This window comes from Podospora anserina, chromosome 2 (genome assembly GCF_000226545.1).
Source record: "Podospora anserina S mat+ genomic DNA chromosome 2, supercontig 2".
NCBI lineage: Eukaryota > Fungi > Ascomycota > Sordariomycetes > Sordariales > Podosporaceae > Podospora > Podospora anserina.
The window spans coordinates 4,417,482-4,432,794 of record NW_001914858.1 but is presented as its reverse complement, the minus strand read 5'-3'; the positions used below and the strand labels follow the sequence as shown (position 1 = coordinate 4,432,794).

The following is a 15,313-nucleotide window of genomic DNA, read 5'->3' as shown; positions in this document are numbered from 1 at the left end:
CGGCGACGACGTCGGCGAGACGGACAGAGGTGAGGGGATCGAGAGTTGAAAGCGGAACCGGTCGACGATAGAATAATAAATTCGGATTGGCTACTATTGTGCGTGTGTGCGTGTTATGTGCGTGTGTGTTGTGTTGAGGGTATTCGCTCTCTAGGAGCAAAAGGCGAGTGGTGGGACCTGTGAGTAAATGGGAAAACGAAGCGCGCGTGGACACCAGACACGTCAGATAGGTCAGGCGCCAGCCTTAGGCATCTTTGGCTCCAATTCCTCCTTCTTCTTTCTCTTCTTCCTCTTGATTCTTGGGAATGGCTCTTTCTTTCTGGGTTCAAGCTTCAAAATCACTCCAGGCACATGGACGGGAAAGGTTGATCAGCTTTGCGCAAAGTAAGCGGGAGCGCGGTGGGCGGGGAAGAAGTTGCGGCAAGCCAGGATGCGATGGTGGGTGGTGGTGGGTGGTGGTGGGTGGTGGTGGTTTGCGACGGGACGCGTTGGGTGTTGGCTTGGTGGGGTTTGACGCAATATGCTTGAATCTGGGGAGGCACGGAGGCCAATCTTTTGCGTCAACTATAGACAGGAGATCTTCTTCCTCTCTGCCCCTTCTGCTTCTCTGCAGGCTGATCACGGGGCGATAAAAGATAGGACTTTGTTTACTTGGAGTGACTCTGGGAACGTGTTTTCTCGCGTCTGGAAAGCCAGCCGCGTTGGGCAGGGGCCCTGGTCGTGCCTGGCCTTAGCGTCCTTTGTGGCCCACTCGGGCGGCCCAGACGGTGGCGTGGTTCTTCCCGTTCGTCAAAAGACGTCACTTCAAACTTGCACCACCCCGAACCGCCTCACGCCAGCGCTACCCCCGAGTCGCGCCTGACTAAGGTCATACATAGCTTATAACCTGCAAGCAGGGACAGAAAAACACACGGCCTGTTTAAAGAGGTGCCTGGAAACGGAAGGAGTCCGATGGTCTGTAAATCTACCCTTGAGCAGACAGGGGCCATGACAGATGGTGTGGAGATAGCTATGCCAGATAGACTCACACCGCTTTGGACAGCCGACCGTTTTGATACCACCATGCAACCTGCAAGGGGAGAGCAAGGGGAGTTTGCCTTTCACCCTCTCAGCAAGAAAAGAGTTGGCTGAAAGAGAATGCAGCTTCTGTGTCTGCCGCCATCACATGCCAAAGATAGCCACTGGGTAGGACAAAAGCCTCTGTTGTGCCTCCAAAGAGCCCAAAAAAAGATAGGGTTCTCACTCTTCTGGCCACCTTGGGAGGGCCATTACATGCCTCAACACACACCCCTGATGTCAATATTGACTTTTGCAATACACCAACTGACAGATCGGCCTCCGCCACTGCCACCACTCTCGCCACCTTTGCCAAAAGCCGAAACTGTCATGATTGACATAATTCAGGAACATGACACTATGCCATGGCCCAGGGTTGGGTATATTGTTGATTGCACAGAATGTTCTTTGTTTTGTTTACCTCTCTCTTGTGGCTCAAATAAACCCAAAACAAAACAAACCGCCGCCAATCTCCGTGTCCGCACTCCCATCTCATCTCTTGTTGAGGACAAAGAAGCAGAATTACCGGCACATGACCGTGTAATCCGAAAAAGAAAAAAAAATTACCAGTTTATGCCCCGTTCCCGTGTGTCTTTCTTTTCCTCGGGGTTGGTCTGAAGCGCACAAGCCAACTTTTATTGGGAGATCTTCAGGGTTCCCCTCCTCAACACGCGTCACCGTCGCTTCTGCCCCTTGCCAGTCCACCGGTCAAGCCTTTTTCAAGTTCTCACCGCAGCACTCCATCGGCGCCAGCACGAGCCATTTTCTCCTTCTTTTGATCAACTGAAAAAATCCGACTAGTTCTTGTCAAAAGGCTCAATAACGAACCCTTGAACCCCTGCCCACCAAAACCGCAACGCTTTTTCTTCACGGTCGGGCTTTGTTTTCTTTTTATTCTTGGCTCCTTACCAATACGATAGGGATCTTGTACAGAGTAATGTAAAGAAATAAAAAAAGAAAATAAAAACTCTTCGTGATGAATAACGAAAACAAAAAGAAAGAATGGTTTAATATCCCGTCGATCATTGGCTCTCCTTCCCCCACAAATCCACATGTGGAAAAAGCAGCCATGTCGCTGTCTGTCTGTCTGTCTTGCCTATCCCGCGGCAAGCTCGCTGCAGCTCTGCTTTGGTAAAAAGCTCTTTGTATTCCCCGGCCGGAAAGGAGCTCTGACAATTGTCTCTCAATTCCGGTCGACCCGACCGAAATCTGTCAATTCGTCCGAGTGGTTTGAATGGTCCGATCCCCCCCCCCAAACTCCGTTCCGTTGTAAGTGCATTCAGGGTCACGGTTGCATCTCCCCATTGTCCATTGGATCCAACCCGGTCCTGGCATCTCACGCTAGTGCTGTGGTAGGGACGATCATTGGGTTCTCCTGCCAGGTATCCTTTATCAATCTTTCTTCAACTCGCTGCAACATCGCTCAGCCTCCTTCAACGACACCACCACAACAACAACAAACCCGTGTTGATGATCACGTAAGATTGAATGAACTCATGCTCTTATGCCTAACGGCACATCAGAGGCACAACTCAATGCGATCACTAAGTGAATACACACCACCCCCCTTCTCATACATGATGGAAAGGTGACATATGCAGGTATTGTCTCACGGCATAGCTATTGCCCACAGAGGCACTACACCCGCATGCACTCAAGTTGTCACATCACATGCATAAAGGCCGATTATATGCCGAAATTGTTATGATTGTGACATGAGCAGTGAAGCACATCCACTAGGTAGGTACACTAACATGGACCTCAAAGTAAGGGAGCAGGCAAACCCAGAGAAAAAGGTCTTCATGCACATGTTTGGACCCTGCTGGGCGTTACGCCGAGCTGGGAGCTACAGTTGAAGCAAGGGAGTAAGAGAAGTGCATTGCTCGCACCAACCAAAAGAAAACTTTTACGTTGAACCAAAGGCACAGCCTCCAAAAAATGGGCAAGGTTGTTTCAATCTGCTACAGGAACAGAAATATAGAAGAAGAGTTTACAGCGTAGACAACCGCTTTGTTGACTTTACCCCCTTTTCCAATCTGTTTGACGCTACTACACGTCTACATACCTCACCCACAGCATAAGTTGCCAACAGGAACAATAGTCTGAGGGCAAAATCAACATGTAAAAGTCTCATCATGAAACCCCCTCTTCGAGTGAGGCTGGGCCCATCACAAGAATGAGTTTGCGGACATGCTCCGGTAGATGGAATGTGGCAACCTGAACAATGAACCCGAGACTGCCTCGAGGAAGAGAGGGGTATCAGGGGAAATGACACCATACTCTCGCAATTGTGAGACTTGTTGAGACCCGTATGGGATGTCATGTGAGTCTCGGGTAGCCTATCTTCCATGCCAGCATAGACGTCATGGGGGGCAAAGGGGAGATGTTGAAAGGGGGCAGAGGGATGAATCCTTACTTAGGTAGATGATCTTTAGAAGGTCTGCCCTCTGTGTCCGAATAGCTTTGTAGTTTGCCTCTCCTCCGTCCACCAAGGTACGTAATGTGCGGTGTTCCAAGCTATCTCTTTCTTTTGACAATGTGACCATGGTTGGAAAAAACGCATATATCACTTTAAGCATGGTAATCACTTTAAGCTTGGTAATCACTTTAAGCATGGTAATCACAAATGGGAAGGTAGGTATATGTGGATACGTTTGCTTGATGTTGAGGCTCGTGTCCTTTAACACATTCCCACTTTACCTCTTCAACACATTACCACTGTACCCCTTTAACACATTGCCATATTAACACATTACCACTTTACACCTTTACCACCCCCTCTCCATCTCCCTCCTCACCTCAAGTCAACCTCGCCATTCATCCCCCCTTTCCCCCAGCCACCATCAACCTCGCCAAACTCAGGACATCCCATCCTCTGCCGACACGAATAAGTGGTGTCACAGCACTGAACAAAGCTCTGAGCATCGCCGAGTGACATTTCAGTGCAGTGCTTTTGTACCCACCATCCTGTTCGTCAGTAGTTGTTTTGGGTACGCCTGAGAATAAACGGGGGAAAGGAAAGAGCTTACACCACTCACATCAGTCACACCCCCGACAACACCAGCACAACATAACGGCGACTGATCAGCGTGACAGAAGCAGTCGTATTGACAATTGTTGATGCCAATTTCGGGTGGATAACCCATTGAGGAGGCAAGTGCGGTTGCTGGTAGCAAGATGAGGAGGAGCGTAGAGATGGACTGCATGTTTGGGACTGCTGAACGGGATAGGGGCTTGGGGTGATAAAGATGGTGATGTGTTTGGGGTCGCTCCTTCCTCCTGTCCTGGAGTGGCTCTTTCCTCCTGGAGTGGCTCTTTCCAGTTTGGACGTGATTCTTGCCTCACGAGACAAGTGGGTTTCGTGGCGCCTTCCTTGTGAGACTTGACGAGCTTCTGAATATTTCAAGGCAGGTGGGTAGAAAGCTTTGAGTTGCTCTTTCCACGCTGCAGCTCTGGGAGTTGACACTCGGATGGAAAAACCCACTTTGACACGATGCTCTTCAAATGGAGTGTTCCCTCACAGATATCCATATATCAAGAATATGAAGCTCAGTCTGTGTCATAGCGGGGTTTCAAAAGTATAGAAAAAATTATGTGCCGAGTTATTTTTCAAAGTTGCTACAAACTAGAAGAACAACAAAGAGGATCGTGTGGCTTATATGACATGTCTAGCTCGAGGCCGAGAAGCGGTGGCACGAGACTATTTCGATCTTCATTGTAATGTTGCAGGGGCAAAAGCCTCTAGTCAAGCCACTGTGGGACCTGAGCTGTCGTGTTAGTCAGGGGTCTATTGGTATCTTTACCGCTACGTCGTGATACGACAGTCTGGACAGCAGATTCCCTGGTGGTAAATGATGAAGGCTGCAGTAAGAGAACTATCACCATCAGTTTGACTCCTAGTTGCCATGCTTGATAGTTATTAAGTGTTGAAGAAAGCATTGATGAGGCTCCATGCGCCTTACGAAACGGCAACCGAGCCCGTTACCAGCACCTATCAACCCCCCAAACACAAAACAATACAAGCCTCCCAAAAGCAGATATCTATCCCCTCACCACCCATCCCTTATCCCTCTCTCCTCCTCCCGCTCCCTCCTCTCATCATCAACATCAACCCACCATTGACTCGTAACCTTGTCCCCCGCCCCCCTTTTCCCCTCCCCCATGACCACCCTACCCTTCTCATCCCTCTCCTCCTCCCACGGCTTCGGCGTCAAGATGTAATGCACATTCCTCACCTCCCCATCCCCCCAAACATCATCGTGCACCCCCCTCCACCTCATCGTCTTGAGCGCGTTAAACTCCCACCCCAAACCCACCCATCTGTCTCTAAAACATCCAGCAAGAACGCTCTGGTCAGCAAAACTGAGATCAATCCCCGGCGTGTTCATATACCCCACAATCTCCTCATACACCCCCAAATCAGGCCTCACAACCTGCAGCCCTCCATTAAGGTAGTCCTTCCCCATGCTGGTCGGGTCGGTGTAATAGCAGTTTTCGGGGCGGAAATAATCCGGGTAGTGCTCAAACTGACAAGGGTTGCACAAGCACGCGTGGCTCGCGGCAAACACCCTCTTGTCGCTGTCGAGTTCAATGTCGAATAGCGAGTCGATGTTTCGCAGGACCAGCATGTCCGAGTCGAGCTGGATGATCTTTTTGTACTGCACGAGGGAGAAGGGGATGAGCTTGGTGAAGCATTCCTTAAATCGGGGGTCGTGGGAGTAGGAGGGGGTGTTTGAGGAAGAAGAAGAAGAGGGGAATAAGGGGGTTATGAGCTGACAGGGGATGTTGCGGCGGCGGAGGATGGCGAGGCCCGACTGGGGGAAGGAAGAGGTGTAGAGGGCTATGAGGGGGTATTTTGATTTGGAGCGGTGGACGAGGGAGTGGTGGAGGGTGAGGAGGCCGGGGAGGTAGGAGAGGGAGGTTATGAGGGTTGTGTAGACTGAGGGCATCGTTAGCGACTGAGTGAGTGATACTCAGGGATACCTGGGAAGGAAAATACCTCTGTCTGAGTCGACGACTTTTGTTCCGTCTGACATTGTGAGGGTGATTTGTGTTGATGTTTGTTTGACGACTTCGGACTGCGGTGACTGAGAAGGTGCTTCACCTTGAAGCAAGTCTACAAAGACAGGGTAAGCATACAGTTCATGAGCCCAGATCCTCATCTCAAATCTCACTGACCGTTACCCCAAATATCTGGATCTTCCCTGTTTGACTCTTCTCTGGGTAGTAGGTATGCCGGCCTTCAAAGTTTATATTCGCCTCCTTTTACCGCTTCGGGGCCGAGGATACAAACACTGAATAGCTTCTTTGCAAACCAAGAGCGTAAATAACAGACAAACCCTCGATTCAAATCGATATGAGCGGACATCCCACCACCTTAGAATCGCCGCATCTACTTATATCATGACGCCCTCCAGCTGAATCCACTTCCTTTCCCCGATCGCCAAGATAACCCAACCTTGTCCCAACTCCATCTTTCCCCGAACCCCAAGCCGACGACATTTTACCTAATCCCTATCGCAATCTCCCCTCCTCGATATCAAAGCTCACGATGAATCCGGGGCCGTCCTTCGTCCCGCGAGACCACCCGACTCGTTACTTCACGCCTTTGTTCCGTCATTGAGGTGCCGAGAGAATGGATCCTGACGTCACCCAAGTCCGATCTCGAGAATCAAACCGTGGAGAAAATGGACCCCTGGACCCTAAAAATAACAAGCATGCTTTTGGAGAACGGGTGATGAACACGGCAATGAATGATGAATCCTACAAACAGTCAATACACCAATGCTAGGCCGAGAAACAGCAATGTGAATTAATCGCTTGCTCATCTAGCGCTCTGAAAAAAGCATGTCCTTGTTATCACCAGTGCCTCCTGATAAAGCCAGCAATGCTCTGAACCAAGCTGCGACCTCTCCGAACAAATGTCACTCCCGTGCGACCTGTGATAGTGATCAAGACCACTGTGATCAAGACCAACGGCCTTCCCCAATCCTAAAGAGAGTAAAGCTTGCCTCCTGTGCCACTGCCATCCAACACCACCGGCTCTACCTCGTCTTCCTCCCCCAACTCCCCTTCCTCCTTCTTCTCCAGGAATCTTTCACTCAAAGCTCCTCCCTTGATATTTGTCTTGCCCCACCCAGGTGGCACAAAAGCCCCATCAACCACCATCCAACCCTCTCCCTTCATCTGGTCCCACTTCTCCATGACTTTCAGCCTGACGAGCTCTCCAGCGGCCCTGGCATCCTCGCCGCTGTCGTGACCCCGGTTCTCCTTGGTGTCCACCTGGATGGCCTTGTTGAGCTCTGTCTCCATAAGCATCTTCAAACTATATCGCATGGGTAAGCCGCGCCTGTGAGGAAAAAGGAGCGCCGTGTCGATGATGGTAGGGTGAACAATGCGAACCGCGTTCAAGTCGTTCTCCAGAGCGTGCCCAATAAGCGGAGTCTCGGGGCAGATCAACGAAAAGAGCAAGTCACGTGCCACCATGGGGGAAGGAACAATTGTCATGTGCTTCTTCTTGGTACGACCGGTATCCGAAGACTCGACAACAGTAGTAAGAGGCTTGCCTGGCGACCACTCCTCGGCGTTGGCAATGTCCTGGGGCCAAACACCAGAGTAGCGCGAGTTGAGGTCGAGAACCTCACCAATGGGGCGGACAATCACGTCGAGCAGCTCCTTGCCATCTGGCCAACTGGTGGCTGTCAGCCGGATCAGCTCCAGTCCGCGGGCAGTGTAGCCCATCTCGCAGTCAAAGCAAACAGCGCGATCCTTGGGTACCGACGGATTGGGCGGTGTCTCCATGAAGGGCATCAACGCAGCCAGTCGAGACGGAGCAGAGGCTTTGAAGACATGGGTACTTCCGACGGTGCAGCCAGTGGATTCACCCACTGTTTCCTGGCAACAGCGGTATCGCTTCGGCGGTCGGTCGACGGTGCCCGGGACTCGCTCGGGGAAGTACGCTCGACCGCTGTGATGGGTGCAGGTCCCACCTGAGGTGAGGGCACCATCTTCCTCTCGTCTTCCAGGAAACACTTGGAATCTTGTGGTACAGCGGTCACATACCTCCCATCCCAAGGACGCCTTTTCGCCCTCACGGGCTCTTCTGATTTCCTCGTAGGTAGGTGGTCTGACGACATAACCATGTTCGGCAAGCTCGGTGATGGGGGTGAGAAGGTGGACGAGGAAACTGACCTCTTCCTGGGGAGTCAGACCTGTCTTGACCTCCTTGGGCGGGCCAAGTCTCAACTTCTTGACCGGGGTCTTGGGCTCGTTCCTCTTCTGCCACTCGGCAAGTCGCTCGTCTCTCCACCGACCGGGGGTCTTCTTCCTGTACGCCATGATCTCGTTCTTGATGACGTTGGTATAGATGACGGGCTTCTCTGTGGCCATCTTCTGCTCGACATCCAGGGCCAACCAGATGAGTTCTTGTTCTGTGAGGACAAGTTTCTGTTCGTCTTCTTTGACGTCCTTTTTTACTTCATCGTTGAGTCGCTTGAACTGCTCATGAAGCATCTTGAGGGCCTTGAACCGGAACTCATGGGAGGCTGGGGCAGCCGAGGTGAGATGGCGCGGGTTGAGCGTCTCTGGTTTGCGTGGTGTGGCTTGTTGCTTTGGGGCTGTGATCTGTTTGGCGGCGCTTTGCTTCGATACAGTGCTGGGGCTAGCGCTGATCGAAGCAGTTGCTCTGGAGGGAGTTGTCAAGGATGCGGGAGCAGTGGCAACCGGCCTTTGTACCTTGCTGGCCGGAGCGGGCAAAGTCGAGTGCTCAGGTGCTTTGCGCTTGAGCGGGGGAGGAGAGACAGCTCCTGTAGCAGTGGTAATAGCAGTCGCGGACCCAGCTTCGGACGAGGTCCTACGTCGTTTCCGCGGGCCATCCGGGTCCTGAGCTAAAGTCTCGTCTTGCTTCGTGACGGGCGCAGGTGATGTCGATGAAGAGGCCGCTGGAGGATTCCTATCCCAACTGTGCTGCCACTGACACGAAGGCGTGGTACACTGGTCGCCGTCGGGGCAGGGAATCTGCTTGAAGTTGCGAAGGACTGCCTCCATGGCCTCCATAGCTCCAGGTGGCTCTGTCTCGCGCACGTAAGTAGATGGGTGACGACCTCTAGAGATCTATTCACCGTCAGCAAAAGTGGTCATAATAAGAGTGGGTGTACCCACAATCGGAGCTTCGAGTCAATGTTGTGGTCCTGTGGCTGCTCCTCGCCGATGGCGTATCGAATAGACGGGCGCAAGTGAGACCGGTTTCCGAAACGGCGGACGAGCAACACCAGAGGAGCAACCGATTGCGCCCAGGCAGGAGCGGAATGACGGGCTCACGAAAGGCCTTGCTGTCATGGGAATGCGAGATTGCCTTTGACTATTGATGCGATCGAAGTGATGAGGAATCTCCAAGATGAGACTCAATGGCAGGTAAGATATGGCTTCCACTGGTATGATGTTGTGACCCGTGTCCAAAAAAGTAGGATTCTCAACTGAATGCGCAATCCTGCAAATCGCAGAGCAAGAGTACAGACTGATTACCAAAATGAAAGTGAAAAATCAAACTAGAAATTATTAGAAGGTCAAATTTTGATCATGTCTTTGTTCACGGAACAGCCCAGGCAAGTCCAGGTCGCAGGTCCCAAGTTTCGGCAGTCGTGAACCTGGAATGGGGCGCGCCAAGACATGGTAAGGCTGGATCCAACTGAAGCACGCGCTGGCGTGCTAGTGTAAAAACCCCCTGCAGACCCACTGCCAGTCCACCACTATCATCGTTCATGCTGTGTAACCAAGACATCCAATGTTTACCTACCTAGATTTGAGAGGTTGATTTTTAAACAGGACTGACTCTCTTATAACCCATCAAGCAGCGCGATAGTGGGCACTGAAGTCTAGACATGTTGAGAATGCACAAGGTAACCAAGTTTGGTTGAATCAAGTGCTCATTCTCATGACATTCCGAGAGGGGGATATATCCATACAATCCACACAGTCCACATAGTATACACAGCCTTTGTTGTATTATCCTCGGCCTTTTCATGATCACCCCCTTTTAAATCTTTCCCTACGCCCGCCCAACGTTCATCAACAGGTTCGTGCCCTTGCCACCGCCTGGAAGATAGGCCACATTGGGGTTGGAAGCCAGTGTCTGCGCAATCTCTCTGCTGGCCTCGATTTTGCGCACTTGGATAAGACCATCGCCGGCCTTGGCAATCGCCTTGCTGATAGCCTCAGCACTCTCGGCTTCACCCTCGGCACGAATAACATTGGCCTGGCGCTCCTGCTCGGCCCGCTCAACGATGAAGCGCGCCCTCTCGGCATCCTGCTGCGCAATCTGCTTCTGCTCGACGGCCTTGGTGAACTCCTTGCCGAACGTCATGTGAGTGATGGACACATCCTCGAGAGCAATGTTGAACTCGCGGGCACGCTTCATAAGGTCGGTCCGGATCCGGTTGGAGACAGCCTCACGCTGGGTGATGAGCTCGGCGGCATCGAACTGGGCAACGATAGACTTGAGGACTTCGTTACCGATGGAGGGGAGCACACGCTCATCATAATCTTGGCCGAGTTGCTACATGAAAAAACGTCAGCGTCTAGCCCAACAAGTACTCTGATATATATGTGCAAAGACGAACCTGGTAGATCTTGGGGAGAGCCTGAACATCGGGCCTGTGGAGTACTCTGAGCGTCAAGCTGACCATTTGCAAATCCTTGGAGCCGGTGGTGGTGCCGATGATGCGAGGCTTTGTCCGTACATCGAAGATGATGGCCTTTTGCAGCCAGGGAATGAGGAAATGTGTGCCTTCGCTAACGACCTGCTCCTTTACACCGGACATCCTGTCGAAAATAACAGCTCTGGTACCGCCCTTGACATCGTAGAGGGCCGACTGGAGAAAGCTTGCGCCGACCACTGCGGGGAGCGCAGCCGCATAAATGAAACCGAGACCTCTGGCGGCCATTGTGTGTAGAGAGGCGCTGTTGACCTCGACTGTGTCGGTGGGATTCCTTTGCGATGGTGATGGCGATGGGAATGGATGGAGCTTCTACTGAAGTGGGGACATGAAGCTCTGCGGGCAGCCCACTTTCCAAATGTTCGTCGTTGAGAGGTGGCCCGGGCGCATCCGGGGGGGTCGGCACGGGCGAGCTTTTTTCAGGTTACGTACCGCAACTGGGCGCTAAGCCGCTTTGGGGATTTGCTTCTCGGCTTCTGTCGACTGATTTCAACTTCGAGCTGCCGCGTGCTATTCCGAACTTCGCTTGCGTCGACTACGATTTCGATTGACTCTCGCCCACGCGCCCGTCTCGATACACCCTCAATTCAAAATGCAGCCTACACAGGTCCGTCTCGGCGGTGGCAGCAATGCCCCCATCGGCCGCCACAACAAGTGAGTGCGCCCAAACCGGTGCAATCCAGGCCATGATGCGCCTTTTCCCCCCTCGACCCCTCGCCGAGCCCACCCTCGATGCGCCAGCCAAACACCTCTGGGAGCGGCTGCTGACATGTTTATAGCTTCCTCGGTAACTGGGGTAACTTTGGTGAGTGAAACCGCGACGATACGATTCCCGGAGGAACTTGGAAGAATCTGGATTGGGATGTTCGGGATGCCGGAAAATAATGATATGGAAATGGAATGGCCGGCAATAAACGACAAACGATTACTGGGGGGCACTCTGTGAACGGAACACTTTGGAAAACAGCTTGGACCTGGTCTGACTCGGAATTTTCAACAGGTGGCATGAAGCAGAAGGGCATTGTCTCTTACGGTATCGCCCCTAACCGCCAAAAGCCCCTCGCCGGTGCTTTCCACGACGCCATCTTCAACACCTGGAGACGGTTCAGCACCCAGGTCGTCTACTGGGCCCCTCCTATGATTGCCGGATACTACATCATGAACTGGGCTATCGAGCGGTATGGCTTTCATGGACAGCTTCAACTCGAGCCGACAATGACTAATGGATGTGCAGGAATGAGTACCTCAACTCGAAGGCTGGCCGTGCTGAGTTCGCCTCTGAGGAGGAGTAAATCAGATTAGATGGGATGAAGAAGTGGGCCAGGGGAGAACGTGTGATAGAATAGAGGAACCTGTATATCAACTAACCCGGTGGTCATGAATTGGAGTCGAGGGTAGAACTCACTTTTGGTTTCGAGATGACAGTCCTTTGCGTTCTGTACCAAGGAATTCAGTGCACTGTCAGTTTTACATCACTGCATTGAGAGCTTCGAGGCCCGGGTTCTTTCAGCTACATGGCTGACAAGTGGCTGTTACTTCCTTTCCGTCAACATCTCCACGAACAAGCCTGGCAACATGTAGACAGTGGCCAGCCACGTGGAATTCAACCACACTTCAATATGCTGCCCTCAACAAATACCATAAGCCAGCAATGTCCAGAAAATGCTGAGAAACAACAGTGCCCTCATAGGTTCTCGGTAAGAAACGTTGCACTCGAGTTCCCACTTCGGCTGCGAACCAGTGGAGATGACAAGCTTGTCCTTACACATTCCCCAAAACAGTTTGCTGTCTATCAAGAGCTTGCTTGAGCCAGAAACTTGGACCTCGATGCATCTTGGCCATCTGACACTACTTTGGGGAAACTACTACAGCTTCCCTGCCAATATTATGTACATATACGATGATGCATGGTTTGACTTGACCTGGCAGTGGCAGTGGCACGTGAAGGCGTCTGCGTTTATGACAGGGAGGCTTTTGTTGAGCCCGCGCCTGGGCCCGTTTGCTGAAAGGCAGTTGAAGGTCGCGCTAGCGCCATGTGCTAGTGGCAGCAGTGCACTGCAGCGCCGAATGACATTGCCGACCTCTGAGATCTCTTGTCCCGTTGGCTATCAAAGTGATGCGAAAAGACACGGCACCTCTTGTCAACTCGGTACTCTTTTTTCTTTCTGAATTCCCGGTTCCAGCGTTGCTTTGGGGAGAAGAAGGCTGCCAGAGCATCTCGATCGGGCTCCAACAAGTCCTGACACGGTGCCGAGGCTGTCGACAGCGGCCAACTTAGGTGACTGCACCATCCGTTCTTTTTGACCTTCGATTCATAGCAGCCCCGGTCTTTGCCGTCCGTCAACCCCGACAACCCGCGCCCTAGGTCCCGTCGTTCAAGCCTTTTCTCGGCATATCATCATCTTCCCCGACTCGTTTCCTCCCTCACCAGACATCGGTCTCGAAGACTCCAGCAACGGCCGACCACAATCGCAAAGGCTTGTGCTGAGCGCATTGACTGGAGTTACCTATTCGGTCACCGGCCTCGCTTTCACGCGTGCGCATCTAGAATTTGTCCTCCCTTCGGCTGGACCTCTGGAGCGAACACTACGTATTACCTACACCACACCCCTATCCCCAAAAACCTTAATCGCAAAGCCTCACCAGCTTGGCGCGGTTCCGCATCCCTTCCTTTCTTCATGGCCTTCTCCATGTCGGCGGCAAGATGAACTCTCTCAACATCATCTCGTCACGAGTCTCTCCACCACCGAGTCCTGGTCCGACGAGATCCAACTCCCTGAGCACGATAGGTCTGGCGTTGAGCTCGGACGAAGCCTCGAAATTAAGGGACAGCCAGACCGAGAACGCGCTGGCCGATCTCGGCGAGAAGCAGAACTTGACGGCCGAGCCCGAAGAATTCCCAGTAGAAAACCCAGGATCTCTCGAAAAGCGCGAAGACCTCTATGCGATCGACGAAAAGACGCCCCTTATACCACCCAAACACGAAACCCCCAAGGTGATAAGCCCGAGAGGCTCGCCCTGGGTCCTCTATCCAAAGCGCATTGCAAACGCCTTTGTGAACTCGCTACGATGGATACTTCACACCCTCACCGCACCTGGCGTGTACCTGATCGCCTGTCTTTATAGCGAAAGCGGTGACTTTGCGCCTTTACAACAACTAAAGAAACTCTTTGGGATTTACGGTGGAGATGCAAAGGCGCTAGCGATGGATTATCACGAGAATATTGAAAAGAGCAGCGGCAGTAGGTCAAGTCGAGGTGGAAGCAGGGCAGGGCGTATACCGCGGTCGAGTAGTTCGTCATCTTCAGGTTTATCTTCCGAGTCCGAGTCGGACCCAGAGCGTAAAAGGCAGGGCGGCAGTCGGCGGGACAGTGTGAGTGGAAAACACCACCTGCGCTCGAAATCACTGCAGGACACCGAAGAGATCGCCCCGGCCCGACGGTCTATCCGAATCAAGCTCCACGCCGAGGAGTCCCTCCGACAGCGCAAGCACCGCAAAGGACAATCCGCCAGCAGCGTCGCACGCGCAGGTTCAGCGCCCGGAGGCGGTGACGGATCTGGAGATATCTCGGCGCACCTCAAGTCCCCCACCTCGCCTGTGGCTGCCCTCACCAAGTACCCGAAGACCCCCGGCCCTCCCCGTCCCCTGATCCCCCGCCGGCAACCATCCTATATCAACACCGGCGACGTCATCCCCGGCGGCACCGAACACCAAAAGACCCTCATTCTCGACCTCGACGAAACTCTGATTCATTCCATGTCCAAAGGCGGGCGCATGTCGTCTGGTCACATGGTCGAAGTCCGGCTCAACACTACGTATGTCGGAGTCGGCGGCCAAAACTCGATTGGTCCCCAGCACCCGATTCTGTATTATGTCCACAAGCGCCCTCACTGTGACGAGTTCTTGAGGAGAGTGAGCAAGTGGTATAACCTGGTTGTGTTTACCGCTTCGGTTCAAGAATATGCCGACCCAGTGATTGACTGGCTGGAGGCGGACAGGAAGTATTTCAGCGCGAGGTACTACCGGCAGCACTGCACGTTTAGGCATGGGGCGTTTATCAAGGATCTGAGCAGTGTTGAGCCGGATTTGAGCCGGGTGATGATTTTGGACAACAGCCCCTTGAGTTATATGTTTCATCAGGGTGAGTATATCCCTTTTAAATACTTGATATCAGGAGATGTGCTGACATGACAAAACTAGACAACGCAATCCCGATACAAGGCTGGATCAGCGACCCGACGGATTCCGACCTGATGTATTTGATACCATTTCTGGAGGGGATGCAATACGTGAGCGACGTGAGGGCGTTGCTGGCGCTGAGAGGGGGAGAGGATGGGCAGCATATGGCTTGATGCTTCTGTCTGTGGAACTTTTATGTGTAGTATGCATTGGACGTGTGTTTTTTTAGGACGTGAATGAAATGAAGGGAGGTGTCAGGTCGGGTTGGCGGGGAAGGGGGCAAATAGACTACATGTACCAACGGAGAAAGTACGATCCACGGGAAGATGAGGTAGGAAATAGAGGGGACAAAAAATCTAGATTC

At 52.5% G+C, this 15,313-nt stretch overlaps 5 protein-coding genes across 5 annotated transcripts; 2 read left to right on the top strand and 3 right to left on the bottom strand.

The window, feature by feature from the left end:
- Positions 1–5,105: 5,105 nt before the first annotated feature.
- Positions 5,106–6,005, bottom strand: PODANS_2_12780 (uncharacterized protein; the record flags this gene model as incomplete). Its single annotated transcript, XM_001912061.1, has 1 exon — positions 5,106–6,005. One exon carries the CDS (start codon positions 6,003–6,005, stop codon positions 5,106–5,108), a length of 900 nt encoding a protein of 299 aa, XP_001912096.1.
- A 1,042-nt stretch (positions 6,006–7,047) lies between these two features.
- On the bottom strand, positions 7,048–9,111 carry PODANS_2_12770 (uncharacterized protein; the record flags this gene model as incomplete). The annotated part of the gene is made up of 1 exon (XM_001912060.1): positions 7,048–9,111. One exon carries the CDS (start codon positions 9,109–9,111, stop codon positions 7,048–7,050), a length of 2,064 nt encoding a protein of 687 aa, XP_001912095.1.
- A 991-nt stretch (positions 9,112–10,102) lies between these two features.
- PODANS_2_12760 (uncharacterized protein) lies at positions 10,103–10,997 on the bottom strand (the record flags this gene model as incomplete). Its single annotated transcript, XM_001912059.1, has 2 exons — positions 10,103–10,609; positions 10,674–10,997. The coding sequence occupies 2 exons, from the start codon at positions 10,995–10,997 to the stop codon at positions 10,103–10,105; spliced, it is 831 nt and encodes a 276-aa protein (XP_001912094.1).
- A 364-nt stretch (positions 10,998–11,361) lies between these two features.
- Positions 11,362–12,061, top strand: PODANS_2_12750 (uncharacterized protein; the record flags this gene model as incomplete). Its single annotated transcript, XM_001912058.1, has 4 exons — positions 11,362–11,423; positions 11,549–11,574; positions 11,770–11,947; positions 12,004–12,061. The coding sequence occupies 4 exons, from the start codon at positions 11,362–11,364 to the stop codon at positions 12,059–12,061; spliced, it is 324 nt and encodes a 107-aa protein (XP_001912093.1).
- Positions 12,062–13,473: 1,412 nt separating this feature from the next.
- PODANS_2_12740 (uncharacterized protein) lies at positions 13,474–15,122 on the top strand (the record flags this gene model as incomplete). Its single annotated transcript, XM_001912057.1, has 2 exons — positions 13,474–14,911; positions 14,971–15,122. The coding sequence occupies 2 exons, from the start codon at positions 13,474–13,476 to the stop codon at positions 15,120–15,122; spliced, it is 1,590 nt and encodes a 529-aa protein (XP_001912092.1).
- Positions 15,123–15,313: the final 191 nt, after the last annotated feature.